The sequence below is a fragment of the Salvelinus alpinus genome, chromosome 16 (genome assembly GCF_045679555.1).
Source record: "Salvelinus alpinus chromosome 16, SLU_Salpinus.1, whole genome shotgun sequence".
In the NCBI taxonomy this organism is placed as follows: domain Eukaryota; kingdom Metazoa; phylum Chordata; class Actinopteri; order Salmoniformes; family Salmonidae; genus Salvelinus; species Salvelinus alpinus.
In genome coordinates this window covers 19,102,964-19,125,208 of record NC_092101.1, presented here as the reverse complement: position 1 = coordinate 19,125,208, position 22,245 = coordinate 19,102,964, and the positions used below count along the sequence as shown (strand labels likewise).

At 42.0% G+C, this 22,245-nt stretch overlaps 1 protein-coding gene across 5 annotated transcripts in view; it reads left to right on the top strand.

The window, feature by feature from the left end:
- LOC139541050 (guanine nucleotide-binding protein subunit alpha-11) overlaps positions 1–22,245 on the top strand; it is a 114,445-nt gene that overhangs the window by 66,311 nt on the left and 25,889 nt on the right. For 2 of the 5 annotated variants that reach the window (XM_071345229.1, XM_071345227.1), the window contains one exon: positions 3,756–8,594. The exons of 2 other annotated variants lie outside the window; for them this stretch is intronic. In XM_071345229.1, the coding sequence (XP_071201330.1) occupies positions 3,756–3,946 (191 nt within the window). In that variant the 3' untranslated portion in view covers positions 3,947–8,594. Of the gene's footprint in view, positions 1–3,755; positions 8,595–9,052; positions 10,053–22,245 lie in introns of those variants that run through there. One more of the 5 variants, XM_071345228.1, reaches the window with a different exon arrangement.

Below are 22,245 nucleotides of genomic sequence, written 5' to 3'. Positions count from 1 at the left end.
GACAAACCATTTCTGTATAGACCTCGCTTTGTGCATGGGGGCATTGTCATGCTGAAACAGGAAAGGGCCTTCCCCAAAATGTTGCCACAAAGTTGGAAGCACAGAATCGTCTATAATGTCATTGTATGCTGTAGCGTTAAGATTTCCCCCTGGAACTAAGGGGCCTAGCCCGAAACATGACAAACAGCCACAGATAATTGTTCCTGCTACACCAAACTTTACTGTTGGCACTATGCATTTGGGCAGGTAACGTTCTCCTGGCATCCGCCAAATCCAGATTCGTCCGTCGGACTGCCAGATGGTGAACCGTGATTCATTGCTCCAGAGAAAGCATTTCCACTGCTCCAGAGTCCAATCGCAGCGAGCTTTACCCCGCCCCAGCTGATGCTTGGCATTGCGCATGGTGAACTTAGGCTTGTGTGCGGCTGCTCAGCCATGTAAACCCATTTCATGAAGTTCCAGACTAACAGTTCTTGTGCTGATGTTGCTTCCAGAGGCAGTTTGGAACTCGGTAGTGAGTGTTGCAACCGAGGACAGACGATTTTTACGCACTTCAGCACTCTGCGGTCCCGTTCTGTGAGCTTGTGTGGCTTACCACTTTGTGGCTGAGCCGTTGTTGCTCCTAGACATGTCCACTTCACAATAACAGCACTAACAGTTGATTGGGGCAGCTCTAGCAGGGCAAAAATTTGACGTTGCCACGTTGAAAGTCACTGAGCTCTTCAGTAAGGCCTGGAGATTGCATTACTTTGTGCCCGATTTTATATACCTGTCTGCTGCAACGGGTGTGACTGTTATATCCGAATCCGCTAATTTGAAGGGGTGTCCACATACGTTTGTATATATAGTGTATTTAACTGCAATTAAGCGCAAACAAAAATAAACTAATTGCAAAGACAGGCAATCCAACTCATAAAGTTATACAAGTATAGGTAGTAGTTACCTAATGTCATTTGTGTTTGGACATTTACAAGCAAATGTGAACAAGAGACATGAACATGCTTGTCTGAAGGAAGAACTGGCTCTGGACCTAGTTCCTCCGAGAAGAGGGGGGAGGAGCTGACTGAGGGGCCCAAAAATAACCCTGCGACGAAATCAAGATAGCAGTGACAGCTATACAGAACTCCTCTAAAGGTCTTTGACTTCTCAAACACGGTAGAAAGCTAACACTACATGATGGCCCGTCTCCTTATTAATTCAGCCACTGACTTAGATAACTAGCAAGTTAAACCAAATACACAGCTGGACTCACCAGCTCCCGCTTTGGGAAACTGTTTTTATTGCTACCTAGAGTTACTTGAGTTGTAGTCATGGCTCATTTAATATTGTACGTTTCCCAGCCTCTGCTCTGGATCTGGGGAGTGTGAAGAGACTTTTGGTTGCATGTCTTGTGTTGTACCGATGAGTGTCCGGACTGTGTGCCAAATGTTGAATAGACAGTTCTGGATCTTCAACACATCAATATCTTGCACAAAGACCAATAGTGATGCAGTCAATCTCTCCTCAACTTTGAGCCAGGAGAGACTGAAATGCATGTTACTGACACTTCCCGTCCGTGTACATCTAAGTGAGATAAGTGCTGATTTCTTCTAGACCAACTGCAATTTACCTATGTCCTCCTTTGCCGCACATGACCAGCTGGGCAGTAGTCCAGTTGTGACAAAACTAGGGCCTGCAGGACCTGTCTGGTCGATTGAGATGTCAAGGTGGCAGAGCAATGCCCTATCATGGGCAGACCTCTTCCCATTTTAGCAACATTGAGTCTGTTTTGACCTTGACAGCTTGCTATCTAGTGTTACACCCAGCAGTTTAGTCTCCTCAACTTGCTCAATAGCCACATTATTCAGATCTAAACGAGGTTTAGCATTGAGCGAGTGATTAGTCACAAAAATGCTTATACTTTTTGACAGATTTAGCACCAACCTATTGCTAGTTACCCATTCTAAAACTGACTGGAGCTCTATATTAAGTGTCTCAGTTATTTATTTGACTGTTGCAGCCGACGTGTATACTGTTGAGTCGTCAGCGTACATAGACACACATGCTTTATTCAAGGTCAGTGGAAGGTCATTTGTAAAAACAGAAAACGATGGCCCTGGCCGGCTGCCCTGCGTACACCACACTCAACTGAATTTGCATGAGATGGGCTTCCATTGAGGAAAACTCTCTGCCTTCTTTTAGATGCGTAACTCTCAATCCATAAGGCACAGGATGCAAATCCATAACACCTAAGTTTTTTCAGCAATAGTTATGATCAATGACATTTTGACTGTATCCTCTCTCCGTAAACCTTATTTCATGTCATTGGCTTTTTCAATTAACTAACTTCTGTCCGAGCACGGTCTCCTGAGACGAGCAAACTGCCCGACAGGGAGATTGTCTTGTGTGCTCGGGTGGTAGCTGGTAACCAATAGTAATGTGTTCGGTTTCTTTTCTATAAATCAAATCAAAGTTTATTGGTCACTACCTGTCCACAGCATCAGTATGCTGTCTATGTACTTGTACCAACCCATTGCTTTCGGTAGGAAAGGGTTGACTTGGGGGGTCAAACACTATATTTCGAAAGCATAGCAGCACCCGTTGCAAGTCCTTTTCATTTAAAGTAGAAGTCCTTTTCAAACATTTTGGTGGATGTTGATATACAGTCATTCAACATCAAAGGAGACCGGAGTGACGACGTGTGTATTGGGTGGGCGCTATTGCAGGTAAGATAAGGTCAGACGAGTCTCTCACATAGGAGGGCAGAGGTATTTATGGTTTGATGTAGTAGTCCACGAATTGTGACGGGTTCCAAAGGGGAGTAATTGCCTAACACTATCAGTCGTCCAGGGATTCAGATATTTTTGGGGTGTATTTTAGGAACTGTGTAGATTACCGGCGTGGCACTGTTTTTATGCACCAACAATCTGTTCTCTTTTGGTGATTTCATCTTTGCGCAGGCCCTCAGTGAGAGTTTGCTAAATTTCAGCCAAAAGCAGTTTTGTGGGGTTTGTAGTAAGTCTCTTATAGAATATCTGATAGTTCCGTTGCCTGAGTATTTCATTCTTATAGACAGAGTAGTCTTGTACCGTAACAGCCACTCCCTTGTCCGCTGGGCAGATTACTATAGAGATGTCATTCTGGAGATTGTTAAGCGCTTGTTTCTCAGAGTGAGTAAAGTTGTTCCAAATAGCCTTGTTTTTCCATGTTCCACAGACTTTATTTGATAACCCTTATTATGTGCATCTTTGTGTTTTACGCATCAGTGCATAAGCTGCCTTTCACGCACGCTATTCAAATAGACCCTCCTTTTACGCACTAACTTTGTATTTATTCTTGTGCACTATTATTCATGTTGCCTTTATACATTGACGTGATAACGTTGTACGTATTTTGTATATGGTTTATATTGTCCCCACCTCTATTTGTAGAGACAAGCTTCTGTCCACATTGCTTCCTGAAGACTAGTATTCGAAGCGTGTTGCAGTAGTGCATCCTGATATTATACACCATAGGCTGATCTGCCCCTTTCTATACGTATTGTCTGTATATATCACCTGTAAATAGTTAACTGAAGTTTTTCTGCATTGTACTTTATTTTCTTTCTTGGATTTAAATCACTTACCTTTTGAGATCATGTGTAACGTCTCTTCAATTCAATTTGAAATGCCATTTGTGTTCGCCGGTAGAACAGGGACCCAGTGATGTGTACCCGTTGCCTGTGGCTTTGGAATAAGTGTGTGTGTGTGTGCATTCACCCGTGTGTGTACCCCCAGGTCCGCAGAGAGACGCCCAGGCGGGCCGGGAGTTTATCCTGAAGATGTTTGTGGACTTGAACCCGGACAGCGACAAGATCATCTACTCCCACTTCACCTGCGCCACGGACACGGAGAACATCCGCTTTGTGTTCGCCGCTGTCAAAGACACCATCCTGCAGCTCAACCTCAAAGAGTACAACCTGGTGTGAGAGAGAAGTTGAGCGAGAGAGAGACCTGCATCCCACGCACAGCAGAGTGCACATCTATACACCAACAAATTTAACAGTACACAGGTCTGCACTAAAATACGCATGTGAACACATGCACCAATATATAAATACAAACACACACACACTCTTAATAGATCCCAGGCTCTATCCACCCATGGCCCCAACATTCTCCTGCTCCTTGTCTATGGTTTAATTGGGTGTGTTTCTTCAGTTCCAGTCATCCCCCCCCATTCCTCTCTTCCTATTGCAGCCCATGCCCCTCCTGATGGCACACACACACACACACACACACATCTGCTCCAAGGCTGCCATGACCTGCCTGGGTGGTTGACAGGTCTCATTTGTCACCCGATGCGGCTCAGGCCTCTGGGTCACCCCTCTTAAAGGAGCGGGGGGGGGGCTTGGGGGGGTGGAGTTCTGTTTTGATTTGGTGGCTTGTGTGCTGGTGGGATTTAAAGGAAGGAAAGCTGAGGTTTTGGAGAACAGAAAAGCCGGTGTCGTCGTCCCCCCTTCACCTCTGCCTACAGGGTAGGAGTGGGGGCTGGGGACCCACCAGTCTGCAGGGGGTTGTGGGTAACTGCATAGAATTGAATCAGAGCAGGGGCAGGTGGTGCTTAGGTGTGTTGGGAAGATCTACTCTACATGGTCTTTTGAGGTGTGTGGAAAAACACACACCTCCCCCAGACTGGAAGACACCTTGCACTGTTGAATGTAAAACGTGTGTGTAATACAAGCAAGTGGATGCTCACACACAGACAGAGCAAGGGTGGGAGAGATTAAGTAAATTGATCTGTGTATATTAAGAATTGTTTTAGTTTATTGATTACTACAATTGCTACTACCGCTTTCCAGCTAACTTAAGTCACAAGCTGGTCCTCCACACACTGTCAGTGCAGCTTCTTTTTGGAAAGGCATTGGATATTGTTTCCAATTTGGCCAATATTTTGAGAAACAGTAGTGATTATTAAGAGTAAATAGTATATATATTTTTTTGTTTAATTTATGGACCAGATCTCTAGATGTTGTTGGTCTGACTCTTCCTCCCTGCTTCCATCCAGGTGTCTCCATCAGATGGGGAGGGGGAGGGTTCATACTGCTGTAAAAACATGTTTCATCGGCAAGTCATTTACCTTTCGTTAGAGACTTCATACTTTGTTGCAGTTCTGTTCCATTTCAATTTTGAAATGCTTGAGAAGATGAATTTCCATTTAGGGTTGGCACTTTATGCAAATAGTAAAATAAAAAAGACACTTATCAGTGGTTGAAGGTTTAACTGGTTCGTGTTTGCATTTTTTAAATGTAAGATTTTTTTTGGTTTTCTTTTTTATCCCATATCTCATCTCTTGCTTGGTTAGAGTTCTTAAGATTCCATAGCTAACAATGTCAATAGATTTGCTATTTTGTTTTTGCAACATAATTCAGGTGAGTTTTCATTACTAGGGCTATTACTAGCGAAGTTGACAGAATGAAATGACTATATGGATGATATAGTGCAATAGGTGCAATTTAAAGTGGTTTTCTGAATCAGGGAGCCAGTGTTGGGGTGTGTTGACGCCAGATGGAAGGCTATTGCCACAGGTTCAGAGTGCGAACTGTCCAGGGACACCAGTTAGCATTGGAGGATGACTTCTGCTGGATATTTGCCTGTAAACTTTTAACAGCCCATTTGGGCCCAGAGCAGAGACTAGTAAAACCACAAGGTGATGGGGGTCTCACAGCTGCCTGTCTCAGCCAATCTTCAGTGTGCTCTTCCTTTTCCACCTGCCACTCATGTCACGAATCATGTCTTCTTCAGCGTGACTTTACTCCATTGTTGTGGGTAGTTAGTTTTACATCCCCTGCTAATCATGTTTCTATGCTTCACCTTTTGTACACTAAGAATGACCATGACTGGGATTGGACAGGGGTATTTTGTAGAAAGACGTTTGATTGCCACGGTGCTATTTGCACTCCAAAGAGCTTTGGGTTAGAATGGTCAGGTGAAACTTAACAGAAAAACTTTAGTTATCATCATGACAGACTTGTTGTTCATATCTTGTATGTTTGGTGCCAAGTATTTCTCATTCTACTTGGCAAGCAATTACCCTGCCAAGTTATCTGTGCTCTGTTTAAGCTCTAGCTGTGCATTTACAAGTATATTGAACTGCAACCTAGGGATGTTTTGGGTATATCCTGAGTATACTCTTCAATCCCCTTTACTAATATGTCCACTGTATACTAGCCTGGCTGAAAGATCCAACGTTTACCTTCCCTATACATTGCCTCATAACATAAACACCAGAGTTGGTGTAACTAATGGACATTTCTATAAAAAAATATATATTTTGGAAAAGTTGTCACATTTCCTTTTAAAACAGCTCATTTATATATTTACAACATTTATACACATAAAAACGGCATAAAAGCATAAAAACAGCATTTGAATATTACATTTAAATTTGTTAAAAAGTACATGTTAAAAACAATCGAAACAACCATCAATAAAAGTACTTTTCCTTGTAAAAACATAAAATTCTGTAAAAGCCATTTAAAATGTGTACAAATGATTTAACAAGGTAAACATTTTTAAGGCATGAAAACATGTTAAGTCACTTTGTTAAAGGGCAGTTTTTGGTCCTTTGGACAGGAACGGGGTGAGTCCTTATCAAACTCGCCTCCTATAAATTTTGCTTTTACTGCAGGTGGGAAGTATTACGTTACAAAAGTTTTAAACATGTTGGACATTTTGTAATGCCTTGTCATTTGGCCAAGCCACAGGTGGATGCATTTGAAGGCCTTTCTTTTAATTAATTTCCCCACAGCCAATACTTTATATACCACATTATTTGTGAAATGTACGTACAAAGCAGAAATATGAATGCTTCCTGTGCAACTGCAGATGAGGCTTTTGACTTAATTAGAAAATTTGACTTTTGTTCATGATTGCATATGCCAGAATGGATGATCTTGGTTGACCTTGTTGAGCTTGTGGGCAAGTTGTCAGTTCTCTCTTAGGAGTAGGAAGGTCTCTTGTCAGCAGGTTGGACTGAGATGTTGCCTCTGGTACTTTAGATCTCCACCAACACGGCAGCTTGTTTTTGAATTGTTTTAGTGGTTACAGCTTCTCTGCTGCTCTGTTACCTCAAGAAGCACAGTCATCCCCTTTTGACCTGTGGTTTACTTGCATAGGTAGGGTTTAGTTCTTCTCATGCTGGGCTCTCTTCATGCGTGTAACCCCCCAGTAAGTGATTGTGCTTTTCTTTTGTTTCATTGTACTCTCTTTCCTGTAGGCACCTGCATCAGCTTGTGGTCCAGTGGGTTTGAGGTGTATGATGTGCTGTGTGGTTTTTCAGCCCCCCCCCCCAAAAAAAAAGGTCCAGTGCAGGCCTCCCTCCCTGCTGTTTCTATGGGCATACAGTCAGTGTGTCGGTTTACACAAAGTACCCTGGTTTTCACCACATGGACTATGGACAGTGTGTTGTATGTAGCTCAGTGTTATGTCCACCCTGTATAGCACACTAATTGAACATCACAATAACTAGTAAGAGAACATGTAAGAGAAGTACTGTCAGCATTAAAACCAGCACTGTGGGGTTTGTTGAAGGGATACACTACTAGAAGCATGTTCGTGCCATAGACTGAATAGCGTTATATACAAACAGTTGCGACCACTCTTCCAGACAGTTTCCCTTGAAATAAGCCTGTTATACTTCAGCTTTATTTATTGTAATACTTTGCCAAGTGAAGGTACCGGAAGGGCAATATACTATAGCAGCTGGATTAATCAGTGAATGAATTAATATAGTGTTTTAGAATGTCAGATGTTCTCTCCCCTTACTTGATCTATTATATTTTATTTCTTCCGGGTCAATGCACTGAACCTGCTTTGCAGCAATGGGACTGCCTGCATTCATGCAACTTACAAGCACGTTTGTCGGTACTATGAGATGTGTACACTTTTGATGGTTAATGCTTTTGCTTGAGATCGATACTGATGTGATTGATGCATAGAAATACTAAAAGCTATCTTTGCATCTTTTTTGTTTCTTTTGTAAGTCAGACGTTACCTGAACACTTGTATTTAGGACCACTTAATATGATAGATTTTTTAAATAAGAGGTTAAATAAACTTTGTCTAGTGGTGTGTAAATTGAAAGTAATGTATTTTGTTTTCTTTTTTAAGTATAACAAATGTAAATTATGTACAATAATGAGTGTGCCAATCCCCTTTCTTTGTAGAGCCAGACTCTAAACAAGTGCCAATGTGAAAAATCATAAAAAGGACATATGTATTTCATGGTCAAATTTTTAAAACAAATAAACACTAAGTACATGATTAAGATAAATGAAAATAGACAACTTTATTCTGTATTTAGGATTAATGATGAACTGCTGTTTTTAAATGTAATTTTAATTGCATGTGTTTGTTGGGGGTGGAAGGGGAGGAAACGGTATTAATGCAAAGCCCTCCAGAAAAGGGTCCTAATGGTTATTGATTTACAGTATTTTAGCCATTTTTCTCTTTTGTATGTTTCATTTCAACCACTGTTGCCTGAACCTCATTCAAACATGAAAATGATTTTCATAGCCTTCTCCTTCAAAGAAAAATTATCTGTTTTTAATTGGAATAAAATGTGTTCCTATACTCTATGCTAGTGTTGTCTTTATTATGAACAATTTCCGAATGAGCTTTTGATACATAGCCTATGTAGCGCCTACAGTATGATGTTTTATGATTTGAACAAATAGGAAACCAGAAAACATACACTTGATGCATTTTCTTATGTGGTTGACATTTGTTAATACTGACATTTGTTAATACCACTGCTCAGTGGGAAACGATAGAAAACACACAAATGCAACTACTCTACTAATTTTAAGTGGAATTTTGGTGTTCACTTCCACGAGGGGCGCTAGTTCTTTAGCCATCCAATGGGATGTTGTTTGGGCATGTTCAGAAGTGAAACGTAGAAAGTTTCAGATAGAAATACATTTTCTAGAACACTGTTCCAATTGACAAAGGGAGAATCTCAATTATATATCCTCGCGTCCTCTCTCCTCGTCGCCTCAAACCCCATTGGAGGAGAAAGGGGTTGGACCCCTGGCTTGCTCAAGCGATGAGTTTTGAAGAGGCTAGGATAGAGGACGCGAAAGGGATTCAATTGAGATTCTCCCATAGAATATGATTTGTTCTGTGCGTTCGAGTTCTACGTTGGGCGTTTTGTAACGTCGCACCTTGCCCCAGGAATGGAATGTCTTCAGCCCCGCAACTGCCATACATTGACTGTTCGGCTAGGGCTCTGCGAGATATTGAATCTGAGCGAGTGTATCATTTAAAGTTTCCAACGCGATTTGTTATTGTAATGATTAACGCTTAAATACTTTTATTGCGACAACTGTTTACTCGTAATACTTGGTATTTTTTTGGTTGTTGTGAAGAAACGGGGAGGATTCAACTTAAGCGAATCCGGAGGTCCATTTTGTTATTTTTGCGAACCAAGCTGTTTTTTCCACTGAAGCTTTTATGGTGTTAGCGGACATATAGCTCGTTGGCTTTGTTGCGTTTGCTAAAATACACGGCGAATGAAGATTGAACAAAACAAACCACGACAAGACATATCAATATAAGTGTTAGTTATATGCATATTATATTTAGCTAGTACGTAAGCTAACGTGACCTAGCTCGCTACTACAGGCTGAAAGCTAGCAACAGTGATGAATCATTTTGAGCGACAGCCTTTGAAGAATTAAGCGAGGACCATTCAAATGGTTGAGGTTTGTAGCTAGTTCATCAACAAAGAGAGAACGAAATTAAATCAGATAACTAATAACGTTAGGCTACCCCTGTCGAAAGATCTACACCTGGACAAACATATTAGTTAGCTAACGCCAACTGCATCACCAATTTTGGGACAAGAGCTAACTAGCTATCTGGTCAACTCGTGCGATTCTTGGCTAGATTCAAGCTTGCAAATACAGACAAAGAGAGGAACAACGTAAGCTAATATTTTTGTATCAGCATTTAGAATCTTCCTCATTCATCGTATTTGGAAAGGAAAACAATAAACAAGGAATTGACATGATGTTTCCACAATCCAGACATTCAGTAAGTGAATTTAATATTCAGACGCACTTGCAGTTTTTTTAGGATTATTTTCTGCACTGAACTTGTTTGTGTGCGCGTGCTAGTTACATTGTATCTCGCTAGGTAGTTATACAATGAGCAAGCTAGTTACTTCGCGTGCTAGTTACTTTGTATTATGTCAAAGGTTTTTGACATGACTAGTGTTTTTATGCCCTCAGCATGTCACTACACCAAGAGAAGCGGATTGTCAAATGTCGTTTCAGCTCTGAATTAAACAGACACCCCCTGGGGTAATTTGATTACCAAACCAGATAGAAGTTACTCATGCCTAACCACCAGCGTTCCTTATTTTGCCTATTTACTTGTGCTCACACATTTGCATGCCTATGTTGAATGGGATTTCACATGTTGTTTTACACTAATTCATAATCATGCTCATATCCAGGTTTTTGCATCAAACATCAGTGAAACAATTCCAAGAGTAGTAATGTTCAGTACAGAATCAACATGATTTGCATTGTAAATTAATTTGGATTTCAAGCCAGATGGGTAATGTAACTAGAGAGAATGGCTATTTTACTTTAGACACAAGCATAGAAGCCCAACAAAATCATGTATGCAGTGGAGAGATGACTTGCACAGGGAGCCCCAAATTATGACATTGAAGAAGTTGGGTCTTTGCAGGGATGGTACAGGAACTACATTCCCAATGGTCTTATTTTGACCTTGAAATCAACCTCAGATTTGCTTTGGAGATGCTGGGTGGGCTTATCAACTTTCCCCAAAAGTTCTTATTGACTTGCACAAAAGTGCCTTCCATAGCAACATTCAAGGATTAACAAGCCCTTGATTTTACCCTCTGAGTGAGACTTGGTTCGTGTCCGATGTTGATTAAACTTCAGAAATCAGAACTGCCAGTGACCTATAATTTGATGTTAGTTCCTTTGACAATGACTGATGTCTATGTGATTCTCTTGACCAGGGGTGAGAAACTCCAGTCCTTGGGGGCCAGAGTGGTGCCACACTTTTTCCTCATCCCTAGCAAACACAGCTGACTTAAACTGAACAAAAATATAAATGCAACATACAACAATTTCAAAGACTTTACTGACTTACAGTTCGTATAAGGAAATCAGTCAATTGAAATAAATGCATTAGGCCATAATCTGTGGATTTCACAGATGTATTCACAGTTGTTGGTCACAGATACCTTTAAAAAAAAAAATGGTGCATGGATCAGAAAACTAGTCAGTATCTGGTGTGACCACCATTTGCCTCATGCAGTGCAACACATCTCCTTCGCATGGAGTTGGTCAGGCTGTTGATTGTGGCCTGTGGAATGTTGTCCCATTCTTTTAATGGCTCTGCGAAGTTGCTGGATATTGTTGGGAACTGGAACACGCTGTTGTACATGTCAATCCAGAGCATCCCAAACATGCTCAATGGGTGACATGTCTGAGTATGCAGGCCATGGAAGAACTGGGACATTTTCAGCTTCCAGGAATTGTGTATAGATCTTTGCGACATGGGGCCATGCATTATCAAGCTGAAACATGAGGTGATCGCAGTGGATGAATAGCACTACAATGGGCCTCAGCATCTTGTCCCGGTATCTCTGTGCTTTCAAATTGCAATTGATAAAATGCAATTGTGTTTGTTGTCTGTAGCATATACCCCCACTCTGTTCACAATGTTGACATCAGCAAACCGCTCGCCCACAAGACGCCATACACGTGGTCTGCTGTTGTGAGGCCGATTGGCTGTACTGCCGAATTCTCTAAAATGACGTTGGAGGCAGCTTATGATAGAGAAGTGAACATTCCTCCAGTCAGCATGCCAATTGCACGCTCCCTCAACTTGACATCTGTGGTGTTGTGTGAGAACTGCACATTTTAGTGGCCTTTTATTGTCCCCAGCACAAGGTGCACCTGTGTAATGATCATGCTGTTTAATCAGTTTCTTGAAATGCTGCAACTGTCAAGTGGATAGATTATCTTGGCAATGGAGAAATGTTCAGTAACAGGGATGTAAACAAATGTGTGCACAATTTGAGAGAAATAAGTTTTTTTGTGTATATGAAACATTTCTGGGATATTTTATTTCATCTCATAAAATGGGACCAACACCTTACATGTTGCGTTTTATATTTTTATTGTGTATTTGCATTCTAAACTGAAGATCATGATTAGTTGATTATTGGAGTCAGGTGTGTTAGCTGGGGCAAAAAGTGTACCTCCAATAAGGCCCATGAGGACTGGAGTTACCCATCCCTGCTCTTGACAATAAAATACGTAAGTGAAGTATCCATCTACCGGAGTATCCAGAATAATAATGAAGGGTAGTGCGGGTACTGGCTTGTGATTCATGGCCTGCAACCCAAATGTAGCAGGTTTATGTTGTGCCTTGACATTGGTAATGGAACACATATTTGCAAGCATGAAAACAAGTAACTCTGGTGGTCGGTTGCCTTTGATGACTGGAATAGGCCAACATCCAGTTTATTTCCTAAATCCCAAGTTTCCATGGTAACAAACTTTGGTCTCTGGAAAAAGCGGGTTCTCTCCCCATGGTCACACAACTGACACATTTGTCTATTCATTTAGATAAAAAAATAAACACTGCAGTAAACATCCATTTTTTAAATGTTCACATCACTTGTGCTAAATTGAGCTCAAATATAACTGAAAATGAAAGCTTGAGAATAAAATGTAGGTAAACCCAATTTTATTTATTTCACCTTTATTTAACCAGGTAGGCCAGTTGAGAACAAGTTCTTTGCAGGACTATTATGTTGCCGCGGTACACTTGCACTGATTTGTCGTCGCCAGTTCTAACACAGGCTAGAGCCTGGATGTCTCATGACATGAATGGTGTGCCTTTTTGCATCAGTCAGTGCAGCCGCGGCATGCAGCTCTGTTCTGAGGCTGGCGTTGTCTGAGAGGACCGCTCCTGCCACTTCACACCTCATCAGTGTGCAGAGGAGAAGTGAAGCGCTCGTAATTGTGTGAGATCTTACTGGCTCCCCATCGCACTCTCCAGAATCCCTCCGCTGACTGAGTTAGACTCAGCATTAGAGTTCAACCTGATTACAGTTGGTGGGTTGCCTCTTTATGTCTCTCACCCGCATCAGGAGTGGAACAGCTTGTGTGATAGGCCTGCAACCCAAAGGTATCTCCATTCTATCTTCTATAATGACTGGCTGTGTCCGAAAATAAATAACCATGCTAGCATACTACGTACTTAAACGGTATACTATGGACTCAACTTTTCATACTATATAGCACGTACCATTTTAATAAAAAAGTATGCCACGCAGTAGCTCCTCCCGACTGGCTGTGTAGGTGGGGCGGCCGAGGTGTGGGTGAATTTTTCCAAATTCCAGACATGCATCGCATTAACCAGCCTGATAATGGCCCGTTTTCCAATTCGATTAATTGCTCTAAACAGAATAAGAATTATAGGCCTAGTCAGGCTGGTTATAGGCAGACTATCACATTCAACCTATACCATAGCCCGTCTGCTATTTAAAAAGGACTGAAGATAGAAACGGATCATTTGGTTCCATTTCAACATTTATTCGTGAAACCAAAGTGCTGTAACAAATGAAATCAAATAGCCTGATACACACACCTTAACTTTTCAAATGTTCAAATCAAAAGGCTGTTGCACAGGAACGTGGACAGTCGAGTTCATTGCAAATTCAGAACCGCTGGACAACAACAATACGCTAAAGCACTGATCATTGGGAACAAAGTCAGAATGACTGCTACGGCTTGATCCATTAATTAAATAGGTAGCCTAGCCTGCAAACTAAAACAATCCATATGTTCAAATCAGAAGGCCTGATTTAACATGACATTAATAACGCAGCCACATCCTGAGTACCCGTTACCGACACATTCAAAAAAATTAAGATTGTTTAGTATTTAGTTCAAAACTATAAGGCCAAGAGAACAGAAATCCACTTTGGGTAAAAAAAACACACTTATTTTCAAAGATGTAGCCTACGATGCAATACTTGTGATCATTGTAAGGAGAACAAAACTACTTGGTGTATATTTGAACACCACACATTCAGCATCTTCCCAATTTGGCCTAGTGTTGGCTACTTGTAGAGAACTAGGGCCTATCATGCGCAGCCCACCTCTTCCAATGCACTGTGGGAGAGTGTGCATTGAATTCTACCAGATGGCAGAAATGAGTTTAACTTCCTGACATTTGAACCATACTCGATTTAAAACATTTTTAAAAATCATACTCTATTAAACATTTCCGTATACTGATAATGCCTCATGCACTATTACGTTGTTTCCTGCAATTCATTAATTTCGGAAGGGCATCCCTATATCTAATTGATCAGCTCTTGTCATTTTAAAGTATATTCTATTTTCGAAATGTCGCATACTATTAAACTTTTTTGCATACTCAAACGGCAACCTATTTTAGGATGCAAGTATGGGTATTCGGATACGACCACTGACTTTTACCCTCATAACAAACTGGTGTTAAACAGAGCTTCCAATAAATAACACATATATTGAACAAAAATATAAATGTAACATGCACAATTTCCCCCTTTTTTTTTTTTTTTTTACTTAGTTACAGTTCAGATAAAAAAATCAGTCAATTGAAATAAATTCATTAGGCCTTAATCTATGGATTTCACATGACCGGGCAGGGGCGCAGCCATGGATGGGCCTGGGAGGGCATAGGCCCACCCACTGGCTGGGCCTGTCTTCCCAATCAGAATTAGTTTTCCCCCACAAAAAGGCTTATTATAGACAGAAATACTCCTCAGCACCCCCCCTGACTATCCCGCAGGTAGGGATCCTAAGCTGACGTGGTCTGCGGTTGTGATGCTGGTTAGATATACTGCCAAATTCTCTAAAACAACGTTGGAGGCGGCTTATGGTAGTGAAATCAACATGAAATTCTCTGGCAACAGCTCTGTTGGACATTCTTGCAGGCATGACAATTTCATGCTCCCTCAACTTGAGACAGCTGTGGCATTGTGTTGTGACAAAACTGCATATTTTAGAGTTGCCTTATTGTTGTCCCCAGCACAAGGTGCACCTGTGTAATATTCATGCTGTTTAATCAACTTCTTGATATGTCATACATGTCAGGTGTATGGATTGTCTTGGCAAAGTAGAAATGCTCAATAACAGGGATGTAAACAAATTTGTGTGCGTATGGTAACATTTCTGTGGTCTTTTATTTCAGTTCATGAAACATGGGTCCAACACTTTACATGTTGCACTTTGTATATTTGCGTTTATGTTGATTTAGCTAAAAAAAAAAAGAAAGAAGAAGAATTTGATTCTGGGATTCCATCCACTTTTCTGCAATTCCAATGACCCTAGGTTGGAGAAGATGCCTTGGTGCTGTAGCTAGCCAGTCATCTCTGACGTGGTGCACTGGGGTTCAGTCACCTTTACCAAGGTGAGAACCTGGCCATTTGTCGCTTGTTTTTTCCCCCTAATCCAATTCAGTGCCCTTATGCTACTTGATTGGAGTATTAAGACCCAACACACAGGATTAAAAACGTGGATTATGGATTTAGTGCGACGCTTTGTGAGAGCTACAGCAGTTGGTTCACCCTTGGAGCATAAGTAGTTAATGTTGCACCTCCACTCTGTGCTGCTGAAGCCCTCTTTAAATCAAACTGAACAGTGCTGCTGGCTGGGCTGCCACAGGCCCTGTGGTTGGAAATATGTGACAGCTATAGATATGACTGTCAGAGATTAGAACCGTTATGATGGAAGACTTAAACTGGAGCCTGACAGGGGAGATGGATCTCTCAAACTCACCCAGTTCAGAAATGCCTCAAAGGTGATTTAGCTAGGAGTGCTTAAAGCAGAGTGTTTCACCTTTATATATTTTTGTAATTAGCCTAGTATATTCCATGTTATCATGGTAAATCAATTAAATTGAAGTTATTTTGCCTTCATCCCCCGTGCAATTAAGGTGTTGTAATTGTAATGGATTTAAGAAACTGAATGTGCATAGGATTCTTGCAGGGGTGTAGCAGTTACAGAACTATCACTCATCTTTCAAACCCCTGTTACCAGGGACAACGCCAGATGTTAGACCCAGGTGTATTTGCATACATTTGGTTGTAACACAGATAAACAAATGGCAGATGATGGATTGTTGACAGATGACCCGGGGAAAAGATTAACACCATTTAAATAATGAATATGCCATTTTTTTCCTAAAGAGCTCAGTCACTATAGTGGGTCAGTAGAATCCGTTGGTTTAAGTGAAGAAATCTTAATTTGGAAGTGGCTGCAGTCTGACCCAGATGTTTGTGTTTACCATATTGTGTGGAGCCTGTTTAATCCTATGCATCTTCAAAGCAGTTTCTGCTGTAAATAGGACCCACAGAACAGCATGTAGTAGTATGGGACACACTGCTAAATGTAGTAGTATGGGAGTAAAATCTCACAAACCTATTGGCTATACAGCAATGTTGGCTGTGACTCACAAGTTTGCATGAGCGCACACACACACACACATCTTCCCTGCTTGTCGCCCTTTATCATGCATTTCCTCCCAGATTTGATGTAGTGGTGGGAGGGATGGAGGGGAAGAGGGTGCACAGGCATTATTAAGCCCACTTGAATTAACAGAACAGCCCCCAGCCTTTTCTGTAAAGCCTCCGGCTGGGGGAACTTAATCCCCATGGTCCCCTGTCTCGCCCATTAAACAAACTCCCTCCCACCCCTGCTCAATCGCTCTGTTACTCACACATTGCACCACAAGCACACAGTGAACACACAAGAGCACCCTCTTCACCTGTCTCTAGCCAAAGCTGACATCCACTCGTCAATGCAGTAATGATTGCACACATATTTAAATTAAATCAAGGTTTCCCATGTCTTTCACACTTTCCCATACACAACATCAATAACAAGGGTACAGACACTTCTTCAAATAACACCGTTTATGCACGCATACACACAAACGTCCTGACTGGCCTCAAGGGTCTTATCTGCTTTTTGTTTCTGGGGAACAAATTGAATGTGGGGCTTGACACACACACAGCCAGCAGATGTCTGGGTCGTTAAGGGCAGAGTCGCTCATTAGCATGACAGAGGGCCCAGAGCACCACCTCCCCGCACTCCGCGGGGGGCACAGCTATTGAGGGCAAGCCATGGGTCACAGGTGATATTGATTTTACTGGAGGGCCACACTGGCTGATTTTCAAATGACTGTTGGGTTGGGTGATTGGGACAGTCTCCAAGTCCCAATCATAAATACACATATTCTAAGCATGGAAGGCATATACACCTCCCCTTTCTGTCAGAGTTCATACCTGCCAATTTTGGAAGACTAACACAAAAGATTGGTTCTGCCCCCAAAAAACAATTATTTCACAAATAGCCATTTCAGTAATTGCTGACTAGATGAAATGCGAGGACTAAGGCTAAAGGGTGTTGAATATTTTACTTTTCCGTTGCTGAAAATGTGTAACATTTTTGGTGTTCTGATTTTAGGTCCTGGTTAGAATTCATTACTTCTTAAATCCTCTGAGAAGTGAAAGAACCACAGCCTTGTTGAATGTGTGAAAAGCATTGCTATTGTGCTGCTGAGAGGATTGGTTCTGTTGGTTGTTATTCCGAGACTTGAAGATTGCATGGAGAGACTTCCGCCTAGCGCCTTTCTGACCACACTCTGTATGAGTGATGATTGTGTGTGGGTGGATTTTATGAGCCTCTGTTTTGTGTTCATAAATTATTGCATGCTTTGTGTGGGTTGGCCTTTTGTCTGTATACATTATTCCCGACGCTGCGAAAATTGTGAGAGAAAAGGACAAAGTGTAGGATGTTGGCAAGAGGGAGAAGCAGAGCATAAGGATGGTGTGTGTGTAGATGTGGTCTGTATTTGAGAGGAGGGAGTCTGGTGGGGGATTAAGTTTACTACAAGTATAACTCTGTTGATCTATGCGCGTGCACATGGGTGGAGTGGGATTGTTTTTGGAGTAGGGGGGGACACTTTTTGATAAAATTATATGCTCGCCGGTCCCACTCCCATTCACAAGGGGGCGATGGCAACATTTTTAATTTGTTTTTTCATTTTGTGGAAACAAGGAAGTATCACCTTCCCTTGCTAGTAGTAGCTAGTGGCAGGCTGGCTAGCTCACTTTGGCCTGGACTAAAAACATAGCAAGCAAGCTAGCTAGCCTTTTTAGATTCCCACATCTCCATGTGAAATGATCTGATTTATAATACAAAAATATGCCCTGGCAATATTCTTCTACTTGCCTGTGTAACCTACAACATTATCCCGGTTTGATGTGCTGCTTGTAGATTCATTCCCATATCAGCTAAAAATAGAATGTCATGTTTTGGTCATAGAGTAAAAAAGCACATGGCTAGCAAGTTGCCTATAGCAGGTTTTACCAATTCGCACCCCTGAGCAGGGCGCTGGGCTGGAACAAAGCGTCTCGGCAGGGGGGCTTTTGATTGGCCAACCCCTGTACAGGCCCCAGACCTGCCAGAACACAGGCACTGCAGAGCCCAGACAAGAGAATTAGCTGTACTCCCTCCTTTCAGACAGGCAGGGCAGGAGAAAGACTGGAGCAACAAAACACCTCATCCTGGAGCTCTTTGAAAACCCCAGAGATCTACGGCAGGCAGCTCTCCCAGACTGAGCTGTACGTGCCCAGGTGTAGGCTGTGGGTTGGCTGGGTCTAACTAGCCAGCTAGCTACGGTCATTGTTCAACAAATAGGAGTCAGAGTGCAGAGGAGGGAGCATTTTAGGATGCAGGTCTGTCTACTTATTTTGGTTATCAACCAGGGAGTAATCTTAGTACATCCTTTTTGGACACTTGTAAGTAATAACCTGGGTTTTTACAAACAGCCTGTAATCTCTGTAATCTCACAGCCTCCTTCACCAGGCCATTTTTAATTTCCTATGGTTTCCAAACCCGCAACCCTGTTTCCCTCACTGCTTTCCTAACTTGTGACATTGCTCATTTCCCCTTGCCTTGCAGTCTTCCTCAGCTTGTTGCAGTTCCTGTGCTTTTGCCCTGGCTTTTGTGTGTGTGTGTTTAGGGTTTAATATTTTCCTGGTATTTTACAAATGTTCCATCCAGAGAATAAATCACTTTTTGTCCGGATATCAAGGTATTTCTCACAAAAACAGGAAGTGTCATTCAATGGCGTTATAAAGCATATAAATATGTCTGGATTTGATTAGAGCTTTGATCAGAATGAACATTCAAACCTGATCCTCCCTGAACCTGATGAACCATATAATAAATACATTTTATGAGCACTACATTAATGACATTTACTGAGCCCAAGCTCAAAAAAGCCCAAATGATCGTTCTGTTATCCAATACATATATGATATAGGCTACTGCACATTACGCACAACTGAAAAACAAAAGCCCATAAATGTGGCTAGCTATATGCTGTCTTGGGTAAATAAATGAAACTATCTCCAGTAGGCTAATCTTTTTGTGTGAGCTGTTACTGTACTCTATTGTATTATATGGACTGGGATTACACACATTGTTCAAACCATGATGAAGCAGAAGAGTACATGTGATTCTGGTGCAACACATGCGGCCTACAGTTACAAGTATAGGCTAGTGAATTTGTTTTTCATTTTGAAATAGAGTATAATAGGGCCTATTTTAGTAGGCTGACGCATAAACAGTACCAGTCAAAAGTTTGGACAAACCAACTCATTCCAGGGTTCTATTTTTACTATTTTTCTACATGATTCCATATGTGTTATTTCATAGTTTGTCTTCACTATTATTCTACAATCTAGAACATCGTAAAAAATTAAGAATCTCTGGAATGAGTAGGTGTGTCCAAACTTTTGACTGGTACTGTATACCTTTCATAATATTTCCCCTCGTGTTAGTAGCCTACCTCTTTCTCTCTATTGTTGCTAATGACATCCTTGAATAATATAGAACTAGAATTAGATGCAAAAGGCTTTCACTTTTCTTCACAAAGATTGAATGGTTATGGGTCTGAATAAATAACTGCTTTAGCCTACTGCCATTGTGTGTTCGCTCTTTCAAACTACCCATGAGTTCTATTGGCTGCTGTATTTCACGTTCTGCAAAAAAGAGATTGCATCCCTCTTTGAATAGTCTATTGGTATAAGAAATGCTTAAAAAATATATGTCCAGCAAGCTATTGTAGTGTAGCATTTCCTGCATGGGACTCGAAGAGCTAAAGAGGCCAGCGGAATACAGGTGATTGCGTAAGAGACAGAGGCTGTAAGTTACACGGAACCCAAACCGGCTATCGTGCATAAATTTATTTTGCCCCCCCCACACCAAACGTGATCACGACACGCAGGTTAAAATATCAAAACAAACTCTGAACCAATGACATTAATTTGGGGACAGGTCGAAAAGCATTAAACATGTATGGCAATTTAGCTAGCTAGCTTGCACTTGCTAGCTAACGTTAATTTGTCCTATTTAGCTAGCTTGCTGTTGCTAGCTAATTTGTCCTGGGACATAAACATTGAGTTGTTATTTTACCTGAAATGCACAAGGACCTCTACTCCGACAATTAATCCACACATAAAACGGCCAACCGAATCGTTTCTAGTCATCTCTCCTCCTTCCAGGATTTTTCATCTTTGAACTTATATGGTGATCGCATCTAAACTTTCATTGTATTACCACGACAACCGGCAACAAAGTTCGTCTTTCAGTCACCCACGTGGGTATAACCAATGAGGAGATGGTACGTGGGTACCTGCTTCTATAAACCAATGAGGAGATGACTTTCAGCGCGATCTGCGTCAAAAATAGGAATGACTTCTATTTTAGCCCTTGGCGTCGCAGACGCTCGTTGGCGCGTGCAAGCAGTGTGGGTGCAATAATTGAATAACATGGATTTCTAAATTTGTTTTGCGACGCTCGCGCACGCGACGTGTCCGGTCAGCATGTTAGAAGCTTATTATGCATATTATGCTAAATACAAGGCTGATACTGCATTGAATGTATTACCTGAAAGAGGTTGTGTGTGTGTATATATATGTGTGTATATATATACACTGCTCAAAAAAATAAAGGGAACACTAAAATAACACATCCTACATCTGAATGAATGAAATATTCTTATTAAATACTTTTTTCTTTACATAGTTGAATGTGCTGACAACAAAATCACACAAAAATGATCAATGTAAATCAAATTTATCAACCCATGGAGGTCTGGATTTGGAGTCACACTCAAAAATAAATTGGAAAACCACCCTACAGGCTGATCCAACTTTGATGTAATGTCCTTAAAACAAGTCAAAATTAGGCTCAGTAGTGTGTGTGGCCTCCACGTGCCTGTATGACCTCCCTACAACGCCTGGGCATGCTCCTGATGAGGTGGCGGATGGTCTCCTGAGGGATCTCCTCCCAGACCTGGACTAAAGCATCCGCCAACTCCTGGACAGTCTGTGGTGCAACGTGGCGTTGGTGGATGGAGCGAGACATGATGTCCCAGATGTGCTCAATTGGATTCAGGAATGGGGAACGGGCAGGCCAGTCCATAGCATCAATGCCTTCCTCTTGCAGGAACTGCTGACACACTCCAGCCACATGAGGTCTAGCATTGTCTTGTATTAGGAGGAACCCAGGGCCAACCGCACCAGCATATGGTCTCACAAGGGGTCTGAGGATCTCATCTCGGTACCTAATGGCAGTCAGGCTACCTCTGGCGAGCACATGGAGGGCTGTGCGGCCCCCCCAAAGAAATGCCACCCCACACCATGACTGACCCACCGCCAAACCGGTCATGCTGGAGGATGTTGCAGGCAGCAGAACGTTCTCCACGGCATCTCCAGACTCTGTCACGTCTGTCACATGTGCTCAGTGTGAACCTGCTTTCATCTGTGAAGAGCACAGGGCGCCAGTGGCGAATTTGCCAATCTTGGTGTTCTCTGGCAAATGCCAAACGTCTTGCACGGTGTTGGGCTGTAAGCACAACCCCCACCTGTGGACGTCGGGCCCTCATACCACCCTCATGGAGTCTGTTTCTGACCGTTTGAGCAGACACATGCACATTTGTGGCCTGCTGGAGGTCATTTTGCAGGGCTCTGGCAGTGCTCCACCTGCTCCTCCTTGCACAGGCGGAGGTAGCGGTCCTCCACGTCTCCTGATGTACTGGCCTGTCTCCTGGTAGCGCCTCCATGCTCTGGACACTACGCTGACAGACATAGCAAACCTTCTTGCCACAG